The following is an 18,412-nucleotide window of genomic DNA, read 5'->3' as shown; positions in this document are numbered from 1 at the left end:
AAAAGTGTAAAGAAATGTCTCAAATTAAACCAGTCAGTGTTACAAATAAAACTAGTCAGACAGAGTTAAGATGTTACAAGTAAAATGAGTTAGTGGAAAAGTGTTACAAGTAAAAAACAGGTCAGGCAGAGTGAATGAGTGTTACCAGTAAAAAGAAACAGTCAGTTAAAGAGTGTTACAAGTAAAACTAGTAAAGAGTGGGAAAGTGTTACCAGTAAAAACCAGACATGCTTAGAGTGGATGAGTGTTACAAGTGAGACACCAGACAGCCTGAAGGGTCAGAGTAAGTAAGTGTCCCCAGACTAGCATGACAAGTAAAAGTGTAGGACTGTCTCCACACAGTATTGGAACTTTTCAAAAACTGATGAACACAATCCATACCTGCACTACTGCTTAAACCTGCACTATCATACCCACTTTAATTCCCCCTACAACTGTGACATTTAAAGAACTGTATGCACTCATTCACTTTGCCAGCCTTATGCTTCTATACTACTATACTGCACTAAAGTTCTATTTATAATCACTATTAGCATCACTATTGTCTTGTCACTGTGTCACTCGTCTCAGGTATGACCATAAATGTGTCTCTCATTCTTTTATATTTATATTTTTATCTTGCCGCACTTGTAAATTTGAAAAGGAGAGTAACTTAATTTCAATCCTCTGTATGCCCTGTACATATGCAGCATTTACAATAAAACTACTTGACTTGACTAAAATCAGTCAGAGTGGAAGAGTGTTACAGAATGGATGAATGTTACAAGTAAACGCAGTTAGACTGAAGGGAGAGGGTAAAAAGAAAGAGTGTCCCCAGTAAAAAAATAAGTGTGACCAGCATGACAAGTAAAAGTGTAGGATTGTCACAGATTAAACTAATGCGAGCGGAAGAGTGTCACAAATAAAAGTCAGAGTGGAGTCAAGGAGTGTTACTAGTAAGCAAAATCAGTCAGAGTGGAGGAGTGTTACAGAATTGATGAGTGTTACAAGTAAAATCAGACAGTGTGAAGTGGAGGACTGTTACTAGTAAGTAAAATCAGAGTGGAGGAGTGTTACAGAATGGATGAGTGTTACAAGTAAAATCAGACAAAGTGGAGTGGAGGAGTGTTACTAGTAAGTAAAATCAGAGTGGACGAGTGTTACAGAATGGATGAATGCTACAAGAAAAATCTGACAGTGGCGTGGAGGAGTGTTACCAGTAAGTAAAATCAGAGAGTGTAGGAGTGTTACTAGTAAGTAAAATCAGAGTGGAGGAGTGTCACAGAATGGATGAGTGTTACAAGTAAAATCTGACAAAGTGGAGTGGAGGAGTGTTACTAGTAACTAAAATCAGAGTGGAGGAGTGTTACAGAATGGATGAGTGTTACAAGTTAAATCAGACAGTGGAGTGGAGGAGTGTTACTAGTAAGTAAAATCAGAGTGGGGAGTGTTACAGAATGGATGAGTGTTACAAGTAAAATCAGTCAGTGGAAGAGTGTTACAAGTAGAATAAGTCAGACTGATTGTTACTAGTAGTCAGCAGTGTTCCTAGTAAGTAAAACCAGTCAGGCTGAAGGCAAAACGAGTGTACCCAACAAAAAAATAATTGTGACCCGCATAAAAGTAAAGGATTGTCACCAATTAAATCAGAGAGAGTGGAGGAGTGTTTAAATACAGGTAAAAGCAGTCAGTCTGTATGGAGGAGTGTCACTAGTGTAATCAGCTGGGTTAGCTACCTAAGCTAACCGAGCTAACTTATCGTACTTAGCTAGGTTACGGTACGTTAGCTAACGTAACAGGCAACATATTTATTTTAGTTAATTAGCTATCTAACGCTAATTCCCAGCTATGTATCGCTATGAAGGAAACATAGTTAAAATAAACGTAAGATTAAGATATATGTGTGGTAGCTAACTGTTAGCCAGGTTAGCTAACGCTAGCTAACTACTTTAGCTAGCTCGTAGGCCACAATGGTCCAGCAGGCTAAACTAACCTGGCTAACATTACAACACACACACACACACAGCCGAAAGGCCTATAGGTTAAATATTCGCTCACCTTTGTTGGTGTGATCTTCATTTAAAGTCCCAGAGGTGCAGTGAGAAGAGGTGAAGCCACTCTTCAGCTCAGCCCGGCTCGCGTTAACGTTAGCTGAGCTAGGTTAGCTCCTCTGTGAGATTAGCCGCGATACTCCAAATGACTGAGTTCCGTTAGCTAAGGCTAGCTAGTTTTTTTTAGTTAGCTTAGCTTCGTCTTATCGCAACCAACGGGCATCAAAATGGCAACCGTGCCCGATTTCCCCAGCCTCGGCCGTTCTGTGTGAAGCTGCCATGGCTGGTTGGCCGGAGGTCCGTGAGGCGGAGCAGAGGCTCGGGTGTCCGTTACTGATAGTTAGCTTGGTGGGTAGCGTTAGCAGCACCGCCGCCGCTGCTGCCGCTCTCGCTCTCTCCCGCTGCTTCTAACTGGCGTTAACTAAGCTAGCTGTTACTACCTTCTACCTTCACAGCTCCCAAACACACCCAGTTCACTAGTTTAACTAGCTATCTGAGAGGTTTTTAACCAGGTAACTAAGCTAATAATCCGTATTAACAGTCCAAGCGCCTCTTCAATGTAAATCCACCGCTTTCCTCCGCACGGTTTTCTCCCAGTTTTCACAAAATGGCGCGCCTCCAGTCGGCGCTGCGCAGCGGACCGGGCCGGTGTTCTGTCGAGTTGTGCTACCTTGTCAAAACGTGCTTCCCTAGCGTATCTTATTTAAAGGCAAAAATACTAAAGAAGCATTATATTAGAGCATGTTCTCAGTAACATTACAGGTCTATTTACTATTATTTATTTTTTGGACAGGCTAAACCACTGTATCATGGCAAAGTTATGGCAATGAGAGGTCACTACAAAATTATTTTGATTTTTTTTATAATAAATAATAATAACAACTTTTGTATTAATTATTATTTTCCGTTTACACGCTTTACATGCGCAATGCCAGTGAGTCCAGGTTGTGAAATGCTCAAAAACCGATTAAAAACAGATTTATATATATATATATTTATATATATATATATAAAAAAAACACGAGAAATAAGTTAATTTTAAAAAGTGTACGTCAGCGCATGCGCAGTTGCCTCCGGGAAGCACATATCGACGGGTAGCACAACGCGACAGAACACCGGCGGAGCGGACCAAGCGGACACTCGGAGAACAGCAGCCCCAGCTCCGAGCGCTCAGACCCGCCTAACCTCCTCCTCCTCCCCCGCTCTCCCTGGCTCCCGCCGCCGCCGCCGCCTCTCCCGCGGTTTCCTCACGCCCGCAACGAGGGGTAGCCCCTTCTTCCCACGACGCGGCCGCCCGTTCCTGCCTGTGAGCCCATTACTGCATTATTCCGGCGGGAAGAGGAAACATTTGAACGGCTAAAAAAAAGAGCCACCGACAAAATGGCGACAGCCTGTGCTGTTACTATGGAAACCGTCACTCAAGCAGCAACGTACCCGGATGTAACAATGACGACCGAGAGCGGTGTAAAAAAAACCGCCGCCATGACAGTTTTTCTTAGCCAGTAATAACGGGTTATTAATGCCTATAAAACCTAATTCTTTATGTATTAAAACTAACTTAATCAATCATAAACTGACCGTGAAGCACTGTGTTTTACCGCGCAATCACTTTATACTTTACGCTCCTCTACAGATACAGATAACTCAATTAACCTAATGTTTAAGGGAGAGTGGGTTGTTGAGTTGTGCCGGTTTTTACTTCAAATTACTTTAAAGGAAGGCCATAACAGTAATGCTTCCAACTAAAACATATACAGCTCTGGAAAAAAATAAAAGACCGCTTAAAATTATGAGTTTCTTTGATTTTACCAAATTGAAAGCCTCTGGAATATAATCAAGAGGAAGATGGATGATCACAAGCCATCAAACTAAGCTAAACTTCTAGAAATTTTTGCACCAGAAGTGGCATAAAGTTATTCAAAAGCAGTGTGTAAGACTGGTGGAGAAGAACATGCCAAGATGCATGAAAACTGTGATTAAAAACCAGGGTTATTCCACCAAATATTGATTTCTGAACTCTTAAAACTTTATCAATATAAACTTGTTTTCTTTGCATTATGTGAGGTCTGAAAGCTCTGCATTTTTTGTTATTTTAGCCTTTTCTCATTTTCTGCAAATAAATGCTATAAATGACAATATTTTTATTTGGGAGAAATATTGTTGCTGGGGCAAATGTTTTTTTTTTCCCTTTGGCACAAATCACCCCAACCCCACCATTTTGGAAAAAATGCATCATTCAGCAGTTTTAAGCTAACATTATGCTAACTGTTTACACTCATAATGTAGCTTACTAAACCATTAACACATGTGCAAAATATTTTCAAACTTGTCTATAACTGTTCAGACACAACAATCAAAAACCTTGACCATAAAACTTTTACTTTAAACGGCAAAAAAACAGTTTTATAAAAGTTAAATATGCTTACTTCTCATGCAAAGAGGCTCACTTTTTTGCAGGATGTGTGAATTAGCTGACTTTTTCAAAATGTGTGGTCACAAAACAAATTTCTTCTATAGTTTCCTACAAACAAAGGGTGGCACAACTTCCCCACTGGCACAGATCACCCCATTTTCCCCTATCAGAGGCACACTGCTGCTGCTGCAGCTCAGCCAATCAACTCTCCATTCTGCCCCGCCTCTAAACCCATACATCATCCAGACATTACTGTAGAAGCTGTTAAAGCTGTTTAGAATAGTCTGAGAGAGTAAAATGCTAAACAAAGTCGTTTGTTGTAAAAGTAATGCTTCCTTATTGGCCAAAGCACATCCTATTCACTCTGCTTATAGCACCATGGACAGCAACATGCAGCTGTACTGTACAGAGTGAAACCATAGATTGGAAACACTTAAAGCAGCAGTACTTAAGATTTTTTTTTTTGATAGAAAGCAGTGGTCTTTCTAAGAAGGTAGAGGTCACATTATGTAATAAATTGCATCAATAAGGTTCTGCTAGTATTCAGATTTAACCCATCCATGCAGTACTTGCACCAGGTCTACTTATTTTGGAAGGTTTGTACTTTTTATTAAGTAATATTGAATCTACACTTATATTGTTTCTTTATTACATTTAAAAGTGATGTTTTCGTCCTTGAATTCGTCAGGCAAAACATTCATACTTGTTATAACTCTATATTGAAGTGTGTGGCTTTATTTGTAACTTTTAATTTCAGTTACTGTTTTTATTTAGTCTCAAAACATTTGTTTATATGTGGTTTGTAAATGCTTGCAGTGTCTGTGGCTAGCATGAACAAGTCCTGTAACATCTAATGCATTTTCCCTGTTAGCAGCTGACCTTTTCACTCATCACTGAAGCAAGTCTTCATGAATTCGCTTTCATTTTTCATGACAGTGCACTTCTCACTATACATGCCAAACCTTTTCAGTCTGTGTAGACTATTAGGCTGTTACAGAACGGCCTAGAGTTTATACAAACCAGCTACATACAGCTCTGGAAAAAAATAAGAGGCCACTTAAAAAAGGATTGAAAAATGAGTTTCTTTAATTTTACCAAATTAAAAACCTCTGGAATATAATCAAGAGGAAGACGGATGATCACAAGCCATCAAACCACCAAACTGAACTGCTTGAATTTTTGCACCAGGAGTAAAGGCATAAAGTTATCCAAAAGCAGTGTGTAAGACTGGTGGAGGAGAGAACATGATGCCAAGATGCATGAAAAAAATTGTGATTAAAAACCAGGGTTATTCCACCAAATATTGATTTCTGAACTCTTAAAACTTTATGAATATGAACTTGTTTTCTTTGTATTATTTAAGGTCTGAAAGCTCTGCATCCTTTTTGTTATTTCAGCCATTTCTCATTTTCTGCAAATAAATGCCCTAAATTACAATATTTTTATTTGAAATTTGGGAGAAATGTTGTCTGTAGTTTATAGAATAAAAAAACAATGTTCATTTTACTCAAACATAAACCTATAAATAGCAAAATCAGAGAAACTAATTCAGAAAATGAAGTGGTTATTTTTTCTGGAACTGTATATACCAGGTTACACACTTATGGAGTACACCTGATAGTTGGTAGGTAAAGGTAGGATCACATTGTCACCACAGATAAACAGCTCTGGAGTTTATTTGAGACCAGGCTAAGACCAGCCACCTCTCAATGGTGTCTCAGTGTAGATGTTTTTGTTAAAAACCTTGAGGATGATTACTGTATTCATACTGTATTCCAAATGGTGAAAATGAACTGGAGTCTGAATTAACCAGACCAAAAGTGCAGTGTGAAGACATGCTAATAATAAAAAAGTACAATTTGTGTCACTATTTGGAACTACAATTAATTGATTATTGCTTTTAATAAAGAACATTGGAAGCAGTCTATTTCTTAGATGGTATGTGTGGAATATATGTGCAATAAAACAATTACTTAATATACCAACATCACATACCAAAGTTCAGGAGATGTCACTGGAGGAATCCATGCTGTAAAGTGCCCTCTCTAGTAGCAGTAAAGAGACAAAATGGCCCACTGGCTGCTCTTCTAGTGGGGAGAAAGTGATTGAGTGCCAAGTATGTGTGGCTCCTTTCAAAAAATTAAAAAATGTGCCCTCTGGATCATGAAGGAAATTATAGTGTGTCTTTATGGTCATCACAGTGCCCATTCATCATGAAATTTAAAATGATTTAATAATGGATTTGTAGATCTAGGATTATTACTAAAAGGTTATTTAGTAAAACTAAAACAACAACCTTAGTAAAACCTTACCTTATTACTTTAAACCACCAAAAGCTAAAACAAATTACATGTGTAAAACAGTAATTTATGGAGCCATTAAAGAGTGGAACTGCTTACCTGATTCACTACTGAACACTAATAGCAAAACAAGGTTAAAAAAAACTAATTAAAAAACATTATCTAAAAGACATGGACGATAGATGAATATCTGTCCAAATGTGAACTATAAGGGATAGATTTAAAATAGTAATTATCAGTCATACCAGTTATTTTCTTAAAAAGTTTGTGTATGTATTGCCTATGAATTTGTGTACACCTAGTATACAAATATATGTTGTACTTGTCTTTCTTTTTGTTTTGATTGCTTATTGTGTTGTAAAATGTATTTATTAGTATATAACTTTTTTTTGTTATGTGCATTAAACTATGACGTGTGATTTACCGGTATATTTATGTGTGAGATGTTAGTTGGACCTCAGGAAGAATAGCTGCTATTGCAATCCAAATAAAACAACAACAATATGGGTGCCCGTATGCCCCTAAAATATAAAACTCTGCCAAAATAAAGTGCCTTCTGTGCCACTTCTTCTAGACAGCGTCCCAAACAGTGCCCATTCATCATGAAATTTAAAATGATTTAATAATGGATTTGTAGATCTAGTATTAGGATTATTTGAAGATTAGGATTGTAGATTTAGATCAAGGATGCTAAAAATGCTAAACCTTAAAAACTTGATTAACTTGTCATTTGAAAACCTTTTTAAACTGTTTTACAACTTCATAATGAATGAACCATTCTGTAAGTCAAAAAAACATCAGAATAAATTGTTGCATTCTACTCAATGTTAATAATTATATGCATCTCCTCTCAAATAATCCAATAATGAATATACTCTATGATTGTTGTCTACGTTTACATTGACAGTATTTGGCAGATACTCTTACTTTGATGCAGATACTCTGAGATGTTCCCAAACGTCTGTCCTTAATATGAGGTTATTACACTGCCTGAGCAAAACAAATGTCACCACCCAAAAAAAAGGGTCACACACTTTAATATTGAATTGGACCACCTTAAACTTTAATTACAGCACACATTCACTGTGGCATTGTTTCAGTAAGCTTCTGCAATGTCACAAGATTTATTTAAATCCAGTGTTGCATTAATTTTTCACCAAGATCTTGCAGCAGCATTGATGATGGTAGAGTCTGACCACTGCACAAAGCAGCTCTTCTCCATCCAGCACATCCCAAAGATTCACAATGAGGTTAAGGTCTGGACTCTGTGGTGAACTCTCTCTCAATCCATGTGTGAAAATGATGATGTCATGCTCCCTGAACCCTGAACTCTTTCACAATTCCAGCACCATGAATCCTGACATTGTTATCTTGGAATATGAAGAAAAAATAAATCCATTGATGGAATAACCTGGTCTATATTCAGTATATTCAGGAAGTCAGCTGACCTCATTCTTTCAGCACATACTGTTGCTGATACTAAACCTGCATACCAACTGCAGCCTCAACCAACCAACCTCACATCATTTACTTACTTACATCCAGGTGGAGACTTTTTTTGGCCAGGCAGTGTATGTTTAAGGTCTAAATTTTTCACTTTTCCTCATTTATGGAAACCCAAAGTTGAATACCCAACCCAACATGTACTGTAAATGCATTGTTTAGATCACTGCCAAAATGTGGGCCATTAAAAATGCATGTAAACCCATTCAGTTATTTGAATAAAATGAACATGTGCTGAAGGATTTTCTAAAATGTATACTTTATTTAAACAAAGGTACAAAAAACAAACGAAAACAGAAAAAAAACTAATGAAACAAAAAGAAAGAACAGCATTATTTACAATACTTCCATGTCTGCAATCACTCTCTTTGGTCTCACTGGTCACTTAAATGCAAATAGAACAGCTAGAGAAATTGATTCTGGCATACAAAGCACCAATATACAGACAGAAGAATAGCAGATCAGAATCAGTATTAGAATATCACATTTGTACAGCAGCCTGCGAGAACACAGCTCTCACTGAGTCTCACTGCGCATTTCAGAACCAGCTCAACTGTTTTTCGAGAAACGTACTAAACTAACAGAAGGATGAAACAAAGCCAACGGTTTCAAAGCATCAAAATTATAAATAGAACACAAAAATAACAAAACCTCAGCAATATTTACAACTTTAAAGCATTCATTCTCTTTTAGTTTAAGTTTTGTACCGCAACTATGATGTGTGTGGTTCTACACAGAATTCCAATTTCAGCATTTAATACTCTGAAGTATTCACATTAGGGTTTTTAAATGAAGTAAGCTCAAGTACACAGGAAGGTTACATAGTTTAAACATCAGGGTTTTTAAAAGGCCTTCAAGTCTGCAAGGTCTGATCACCAGCAGAAATAGAAAATAGCTGACATTTTCCATATTGCAGCTATAGATTTTAAAGCAATACTCCAAGAGTTTAGATAGCAGTGCTTAACTGACTAATTTGCAGATTTCACTTGTCTAATTTATGAAACTTCAAAACAAATCAAAACAAATACAACGTCAAATAAAAGTTTCTTCAAAATCTCTCTTTCTATTTTTGTAAGGTTTAGCTTGGGTATAGGTTTATCAGAGTATTAGGTGTTTCACAAAGCAGAATGTCATAGTTCATAGTCATTATGAATGTTCTTCACTTCATCTCCTATTGGGATAGATTTGAATTTAGGTTTAAGTTTTGTGGCTAAACTGAGAAATACCCATCAGATTAGCCTATGTGGCTGTCATGTAGGTAAAACTGTATCAGCAGGTTGAGAGTTTGACAAAAACCATTCACTATTATCACATTTTTTTCTCTCCCAGGCTATTAATTTCAGCCAATGTTATCAGCCAGACAATACAGTTCTGAAAAAAAAATAAGATCCCACTTAAAAATGACGTGTTTCTTTAATTTGATCTAAAACCTCTGGAATATAATCAAGAGGAAGATGGATGATCAACAGCCATCAAACCACCAAGCTGAACTGCTTGAATTTTTGCACCAGGAGTAAAGGCATAAAGTTATCCAAAATCAGTGTGTAAGACTGGTGGAGGAGAACATGCTTCAGAAACTGAAGTGGCCTTATAATTTTTTCCAGAGCTGTATATTTGCCTGGCACCAATCAACAGTTGCCATTACTGTAACATCCTAGCTATGATTCAGAAAAAAAAAAATTGTATATTCATCAAAAGAAAAGATGGATCCTGAACCAGTAGTACTGACTTTAACAACAATATATCAGTACTCAGTGTATAGAGTCTATATTCAACTTACTTCCTTAAGTCACAAAGAGTTAATGTTTAGCTTTTTCATAATTTCATCATTAAGTTGTCATCAATATGTACTATTCTGGAAGCCTTACAATCAGATTTTACTTCCATAAAGTACCCTTAGTTTTAGATGATTAACTATCCAGTAAATGCAGATCCATGCCCCCACATGCAGACTTACTTTAGCATTTTATTTAATGAAGAACATAATTAATGCTTAGCAAAAATTAACTGAAACCTGAGCAAGTGCTCAACCAACTGCAAAAAATATACAAAAAAATAACTGTTAATGTGATAACTGTTAATAGTAGCTGTGTATCAGATGCTATGCCCAATTTGATCTGAACAATTGGTGAGGAACAGAAATATATATATATATAAAAGCAAACAGCTACCAAATAACACCTTATTTCAAAAAGCAAAGGGAGTCACAGTATAAAGGCTAGTTTTTTTTACATGTGAGGTAAACCGGCCGAAACAAATGGCATCTAATTTTAACAATAAAAAAAAATGTAAATGGCAACATAATTAACGTTAAACATACACAAGTTTCCAAACAGATACATTACACAGAACTCTATACAACACACATAATTTAGAAGGTCTCAGGTTTGGTTGGAGGATGGAAAGATCATTACAGACATCAGTTCTGACAGTGGTCCATCAGCTCCGTGTGATGTCCTCCTATCAGCTTTGCGTACATCTGCGCAGACTGCAATACAGTGTGCTACAATACTGCCTCCTCTCCTGTAAAACAAGGATACTACATCAAAAAGGATTCCAGGAAAGCAGTCACTGGATTATAATAATGAAAATGGAAAGTGTAAACAATATGGCACTGGATAAAGTACAAAAGAGACACTTCTCATTTCTCACCCTGAACGGATCCTGTGGTTTTACACCTCTGCTTTTTGACTCTGATTCTCCTCCAGCTTTTTGCTTTCCTCCGTTGTGCCATCCTCTTTTTCTCCAGTTTTCCAGGTACCTTGCCTATGCAAAAGAGACACATTCAGAATACATCTAATAAATAAAAATAAAAAATACAAATAAAATCCAAGCACTAAAAAAAAAAATTTTTTTTTATAGAAAATACAAAAGTTTGTTGTCCTTTTTGAATTGTCACTTTATTATAATGGTACCTGGTTCTCTTCATGTATATCCAATAAATCAGGCCAATAGCCACAGCTGCCAGAATCACACCTATGACGACCCCCACTGCCACTCGAGTCTGGTCATTTGAATCTTCTGCTGAGGAAATGGGCAGAAACAAATAATGAACTGGAAGCCAGGACAATAAGTGTAGACAGCCAGGGGAGAGTGGAGAATGAAAACTGTGGTGTTATCCTTCCATATAACAACATGGAATATGCAAACAATACGTATGCAGTCAGACGCTTATTATTGTAGACACACAGCAAAACAAAGAATATAAAACGTTGATGGTTAAAACAGGTTCTGTCAGGATGCTGGGCAGGTCAGAGTCCGCTCTTAAGGTCCTCCTCATTCCACCAGACCCAATGTATTATTAATAAGACCATCTCAAATAGTATTGAAAACACAGAGGGCAATGTGTACATATGTGATATGCTATTCTATTGAATGACTAAGAGTTTCTGACAGAGAGTCCTCTCACAGGAAAATAATTATGAAACCTTATAGAACTCACCTCGCTTGTCCACTGTCACCTCCTCAAATACTGCAATCAGATACAAAATTATTCAATTTGTGTGTATTTATTGTCAGTGTAAATTGTCAGTGTTCATCAGTGAGTGAAAATGATTGCAGAATATTTATGTTCATACATATCCCACTATCAATCAGATCCCAGTATAACTAGGCTATAGTGAATGTAGTGCTCAAAAGCTAAAGGCCTAATGCAGAAATAGCTTAATAAGTCCTGTGGACACCCCAAGAGCAGAATATTAGAAAAACACTTTTTTTAAATAAATCGAGACATGTAGCCTCTGTAATAGACATGCCAAAAGCTCTTGAGTTGGTGGTCACTGGGTTTGCTTAATAGGGCACTATCTACAAGTTTGGAAAGCATGCAAAGTGACAGTATGTGATCAGAGACAGAGGAGAGAGTCCAGCATCCTGATAACCCAAGAAAAGAACAGAAAGGAATAAAGAAACAGGAAAGGAAGGAGAAGCTCAAGCAGCACTGGATAGATCCTATTAAACAGAAACTAGCACCATCTTCATCGCTGTCATAAGAATATCCTGTATGAGTAAAGAGTCACTTTATATAAGAAAAACAAAAACTTTCTAGATTTGCTTGAAGAAAATGTCTTAAAGTCTTAAAGGCATTTCTGATGACAGCAGAGTCAGCGGTAAGAGTTTAGTGTGAGTCAATTAAGACTTTTTGTTAAAATATTAATTCACCCACGACAAGCTGAGTGAGAACCGTTGAGTGAGAACAAACCCAGGAAAAGAATGTGAGTGCTTGGATGTTATGTGACAGATCCGTGAAGCTGCGGAGGAGGACTATACTTACGAGTTGACACATCAAGGCTCTTTGAAGCCTGGCCCAGTTCATTAGAAACAGTGCAGTTAACTGTGAGATTGACTGTTGGAATGATGGTGATTCTGTGCGTGACCCTCCCTCCCACGTAAGGAGTCTCAGTAGCCTGCAATTACATTGTAGAACATAGAAGAACATGTATTATCCTGCCATTCAGCAACTAAATTAACCTTCTGGTTAGGTCAATGTCATGCTTCATATCTTGGTAGTAATTACAAATACAAGGAAAATACAGAATCTGTCAGTAGATAAATATTACAAAAATATTGCAAAGCACTGCTGTAATTCCACTGAGCACCACTGGAGCGCAGCATGGTACCAATAAGCTACTCTGCTGTCACTCATTTCACCACTATCCAGCACTAAAAATAGTTACACAAAGTCCTTTGTTATTATGTGATTTTCATAGAACAAGTAGTTTTTAAAACGAGCAAAGGAAATTATGGTGTTATGTGCTATTATTATCTGTGTAGAAAGAACACCTTGAACAGGGATGCAGCCATTAATCTAACGCTGCTGTAGTAAACAGACTCTGGACAAGATGTACCAAGTATTTAAAAAAACTGACACACAAGCCAAAGGCTACGTTCACATTACCAGATTGAAGTGACTCAAAACTGATGTGAATTCTTGCCTGTCAATTCCAATCTTTCCAAACCAGATTAAAGTTACTTCCTAAATCGCATATGTATCTATAGGCGTTTTCAGACCAGAACTATTTGATACAGTTAAAACAAACTCTGTGTCGTTTGTACTTTTAGTGCAGTTAAAATGAGCAGGTGTGAAAACAGTAATCGCACTCGGGTTCGGATCAAAACAACCAGACCGAGACCTGCTACAGAAGGCCCCAAATAATCTATGGAGCGGTTTACTTGTGGTAAGAATGTGATTCAATCTTGAGCCGACCCAGCTATTAAATATACTCCCTTTATTTGAGCTAAACTGCTGATAAGGCGCAGTTTAATCTAATATATTAGCCAGATAGAGCTAATTACCAGAGCTATGAACAAACGCTGTCTCTGCTGCTGCTCCATGCTGTTTACATGCATGGTCTGTGCTGTGTTCACTGCTCCCAACTGCGTGACTCTTTCTTTCGTGCTCTTTCCATTGAAAAAGCTGTGTTTAAAGCGCATTTTCAGCGTTCTGTGTTAAAGAAGCTTCACACTGCACAGATATACACACTGGAACACAGAATCTACTAACTATACTCATGTACCAGACAGCTCTGACCAATCAGAGGAGACAGCATGTTTGCTTGGTTTAATGGTGTGCATTTTGGTGTTTTAAGTTTGTGCCTGTGTGAAACCAAACCAAACAGAGGGCAAAAACACTCTAAGTAAACAAACTCATCAACTGATCCGGACAAAAGAAACGAACTACAGGTGTGAAACGCCCTAATTTGTGAGTATGCAGCATGACTGTACCCATGTGCTTATTGCTGATTGTGACAGGGGCAACATGCACAAATGTACCAAATTTCGACTGATTGGTTTACATTAGAGACAGATACAGATACAAAGTCACATCTAACATGAACAAAAAATCTGAAAAAATGTGCAGTTTACAGGCAATGTGCACCTCCCTCATGCAAGTGCATTGGAAATGGGATCACAAGAAATATGGATCATGCAGCAACTGGCAGCTTTGCTAAGTGCTGTGTTAAATTCATTCTGAACCTCTATTATAGCATAGGTACTGGATAGAGACCAAGAAAGCATGAGTGATGCTCACAGAGTGTCTCAATGTCTTCATAAGGAATGATTATATTGTGATGTCTAAACTGCTCTCAAAAGATCTGAAATATGCCTGCATTTTGTCTCATGGGAAATTAGTTTTTTTCCCAAATCTATTTCTACTGTCAGAGTGAAAACCAATAAACCTTAGAAATGACATTCTGAAGCAGTAGAGAACGGTTTCCGAGTGCTCCCCTATAACATATCAATCTTATTTAGAATCCCCCAGCTTTGCTGCAGCCTCTAATAAAAAGGAGGCTGACACAGTCTTTTATGAGGTCAAAGCCATGAGTTGATGTGTGTGTGGCAGCAGAAAGCAGGGTGTTCAGAAGACAGCGTTAACGAGTTCATCCTCACATTAGTGCCATTGATGCTCCACTGGACTGTAGGTTTGGGTGATCCTTCAGCCTCACAGCTCAGGACTTTGAAATTGCCGTTGTTACTGAGTTTCTTAGACAGCTTGTTGATCACTGGGGCACCTGGAAAAAAACAAGCAGACACAGCATTATAAAATAAAGTCACAGTCTCAAAACACATATACAACAATCAGCCTTAATATTAACACATCTCCTTGTTTCTATGCTTATTTTACATCTCATTATAGCTCAGCTGCTTCAAAAAAGATGTACTATAGTCTGTAATTATAGAACTAGAAAGTAATAAAATGAGTGCAGGTAAGAGGATAGAACTAGAAAGTAATAAAATGAGTGCAGGTAAGAGGTGGTGTTAACATTCTTGCTAAAATGAAGGAAGTCATTTATTTAGGTTTGGCTAGTATTATGGACATAATTAATTAGAAATAGACACATAAAGGTGATATAAATATGTGTGGTTTCATAAAGAACCTTGTTTGTAAAAGTGATGTGAGCTTCAGAAACCGTTAAGTACACTTCTTAAAACCTTTAAAAGGTTCTTTACACTCACACTTCTCTTTTACAAGATGGTTCTTCTATGGCATCAGTTTAAAAAAATAAAACTTTTGTTAAGAGTTATTTTCACTTACCCTGTATAATCAGTTCAAACGAGGCTTTTCTGAAGAGTCCAGGCATGGAAACAACACATTCGTAAACCCCAGAGTCTGAGTACTTCAGCTTGTCAAACTTAGGAGGTGAATTCAGGCTGATGTTGTTCTAAAGCAGAATATCAGTCATTAGTCCCTGTAAAGCCTCAAAAATGTAAATTTTTAAAGAAAAATATTAAAAAAGTAATTTTATTCTACCTTTGACCAGGTGACTTTTGGCTCTCCGGATGCGTTCACAAAAAGTGTTGGCTCAAAGCTCTCATCTAACTGTTTAACAACTTTTCCTTTTGTGATGCTGGTGATGTCCAAATCTATAACAAAAAATTAGAAATGTACTATCATATATATATATATATATATATATATATATATATATATATATATATATATATATATCAAGTCCACTTTTATCAACATAATGTTTAATTGGTCAAGATGTCTGATGACAAAGTGACTTACACATAACTGTGATATTCACAGAGGCTGCCATTGCATCGTTATCCACTAGGGAGCACTTGTACTCTCCAGTATTGGCTCGTGTGACGTTGGTCAGAGTGTGACTGTCTGAGTTCTCCACTTTCACCTTCTTCCCCTGCAGAGACAGAAAGACGAATATTTAGCAGATTCCATCAGGGTCAGCAGAGCTCACCCTGCCTCTGGCAGCAGAAAAGGGCTGCGCGACTCTGTAGGAGTGAGACGAAGCCTCGGAATGAAGCGCCAGAGGTGCTATGAGGCAGGCTTACCTTGATGTGGAAGCTGTAGCTGGAGGGTGGTGGATTCCCATCAGCTTTACATTTCAGGGTCACATTGTCTCCCTCCTTGATCGCGTCTGCAGCAACGACCTGGAGACTGACCTTCTCAGTGGGGTCTGTGGAGAGAAGAGGTGTGAAACTGGGGGACTAGGTCGAAATGGAAAGCCATAGAAGGCTGAACAGATAAGGGCACTTCAGGGATCCTCATAATGTGCAAGTGAGAGTCTTTATCTCAAGAGTGGCGGTTTTAGGCGCACTCCAGGGGTGAGGAGAGCTTTTGAGAGTGGCAATGGGGCCAATACCCTCATAATCATGCCCTAAGGCACCCAACAAAGCCCCATTCAACCTTCAATAGCCCAGCTTCACATCTTTTTGAATGCAATTCAGCCAGCCAGTAAATTCTGATAAGAGTCTTTGGGTGAGAAAACTCAAATGGAAAATGACCCGCTCTGAACCAAAAACACTCAACTAATCAGTGCAATTTGCTTATTTACAATGATGCTGCTTGTATCCATCAATAGCTAAGTGTATATAATTATCGTTATTTAAAAAGCAAGGTTGTGGTGCAGAAGAAAGACTTACAGTTAATGACGAAGTCTACAGGAGTGGACACTAAATCTGCTGTCAAGCTGCTATGTTTCACAGCACACGCAAACTTAGCATTCAGGTCTTCCTTCACAGCTGTGTACTCAAGTTTAGAGGATGTAGATGCAAGGCCGGTTGTTTTGTCTGTCTGCACAGTCGTGGTGATCTTTATAGCTGAAATCACAAATAACAAAACATTTTCACACTGTAATTAAAACCTATTAAAACAAATTATTTTTATTTTTTAATAGCAGCTTCTCTGTACATTATGTAAACATTTCGTTATGAACAGACCAAAAGGAATGTTTTATATGTAGTGTTTACATTATGTTTTTTTCATGTATATATATAGTAATGCCACATTCTCAAGATCCAGCTGGCATTTTGATTTGAATTTGCAATGCTTCATACCTTTCTCATCAGACATGAGCGGCACGTTGTTCTTTAGCCATGTGATGTTAGCTGCTGGATTGGCGTCTTTGGTAGAACACTCTCCAAGCTGCAAAAAATAAGAAGCAGAAGTGCCACAGTGAATATCAAACATCTAATCTATAATAGTTTGTCAGAAAACAGAAGTAGTCCTACTGCTGACTGCTGCAGGAAAGATCAGAAAAAAAGGTAAAGCAAAAGGGTGAAAGTGAAAAATATATTCTTTTTAGAAGACGAGACTATGTTATACATGACTTTCAACTATGTATAATACCACAGACCATCAGACTATATCTTGAAAGATCACAATGGTTGTGGGGTCAATAGCGCACATACGTGATTAAATCTGCACTTGCAACCCTCACAAACAATTACACAACACAGACTCTATATAATTAAAGGCATTCTAAAGTAAGACAAGTAGACAAAAAAATCATATGGGGGCATGATGCAGAATCCAGGTGTTTGCATCCATGTTTGAATCCATGTGTTCTTAGCAAGCACCTATTCAGAATAAACTCTACCATGAATCATTAGGCAGAAGGGCTACAACAACAGAAGACCACGTCAGATATCTTTCAGACAAGAACAGAAAGCTGAGGCTGCAATGGATAAAGGCTCGCCAAACTTGATTATTCTCTATGTATGTGCTGAACAGTGATGGCATGGTTACTTTGAAAAAAAGTAATCTAAAAAGTTACATTATGGATTACTTGATTTTAAAAGTTCCTAAGTTACTTTCAAATTATTTTATTAATTACCTATCAGCAGCTGCCGAGTGTTTGTATGTATGTGTTCAGTCCAAGCGCTAATTTTAGCCTTTTAGCTTGTTAACTCGCTATCCTGTTGTTTTTTGGCGTGGTAGCGGCCGACAGTCCCAGCAATAAAGAGATGGCTGTGTTCCTTTACCCTGATTACTACCTTTTAAACATGGTTGTGATGCTCAGGGGAGCTAGTAGCTCCGTGGGCCAGAACGAACTAAACTTTCCCTTCCACCCGTTCTGAGGTAATACCCAAACTTTGGTTCTTTTTCAATGGAAAGGAACCCAGAAACATTTACTAAGCGACGCTTTACTGACATCACTGGTGCTGAAGCGCACAGATGGTAGAGTCAGAATTTGGCACCATCACTGAATCCATGAACCCACCTCTCTTTTGTCAACAGTATAGGCTGGTGCAGGTGGTGTAATGGTGTGGGGAATGTTTTCCTGGCACACTTTGTGTCTGTCAATACTATTCACCGCTTGAATGCCACAGCTTATCTGAGCATCGTTAGTGATCACGAGTCAACACTTCCATTGCAACAATTTACTATTACCACTCATCTTTAAATGAATCAGAATCTAAAA

At 37.8% G+C, this 18,412-nt stretch overlaps 2 protein-coding genes across 5 annotated transcripts in view; both read right to left on the bottom strand.

The window, feature by feature from the left end:
- dyrk1ab (dual-specificity tyrosine-(Y)-phosphorylation regulated kinase 1A, b) overlaps nt 1-3,014 on the bottom strand; it is a 33,243-nt gene extending 30,229 nt beyond the window's left edge. Inside the window, exon 1 of the mRNA XM_007260530.4 lies at nt 2,038-3,014. The gene's annotated coding sequence lies outside the window, so the exon portion shown is untranslated. The remainder of the gene's footprint in view (nt 1-2,037) is intronic.
- A 5,472-nt stretch (nt 3,015-8,486) lies between these two features.
- alcamb (activated leukocyte cell adhesion molecule b) overlaps nt 8,487-18,412 on the bottom strand; it is a 28,257-nt gene continuing 18,331 nt past the window's right edge. Inside the window, exons 5-16 of one of the 4 annotated variants that reach the window (XM_007260531.4) lie at nt 17,046-17,133; nt 16,632-16,808; nt 16,041-16,165; nt 15,757-15,889; nt 15,496-15,608; nt 15,280-15,406; nt 14,634-14,755; nt 12,517-12,649; nt 11,689-11,718; nt 11,162-11,270; nt 10,899-11,012; nt 8,487-10,769 (exon numbers count right to left, since the gene is read on the bottom strand). In XM_007260531.4, the coding sequence (XP_007260593.3) occupies nt 10,919-11,012; nt 11,162-11,270; nt 11,689-11,718; nt 12,517-12,649; nt 14,634-14,755; nt 15,280-15,406; nt 15,496-15,608; nt 15,757-15,889; nt 16,041-16,165; nt 16,632-16,808; nt 17,046-17,133 (1,251 nt within the window). In that variant the 3' untranslated portion in view covers nt 8,487-10,769; nt 10,899-10,918. The remainder of the gene's footprint in view (nt 10,770-10,898; nt 11,013-11,161; nt 11,271-11,688; nt 11,719-12,516; nt 12,650-14,633; nt 14,756-15,279; nt 15,407-15,495; nt 15,609-15,756; nt 15,890-16,040; nt 16,166-16,631; nt 16,809-17,045; nt 17,134-18,412) is intronic. The other 3 variants (XM_007260532.4, XM_022674633.2, XM_022674642.2) reach the window with 3 other exon arrangements.

The sequence above is a fragment of the Astyanax mexicanus genome, chromosome 18, assembly GCF_023375975.1.
Source record: "Astyanax mexicanus isolate ESR-SI-001 chromosome 18, AstMex3_surface, whole genome shotgun sequence".
In the NCBI taxonomy this organism is placed as follows: Eukaryota; Metazoa; Chordata; class Actinopteri; order Characiformes; family Acestrorhamphidae; genus Astyanax; species Astyanax mexicanus.
Note: the sequence above shows the minus strand (reverse complement) of the source record. Positions and strands in the feature narration are given on the sequence as shown.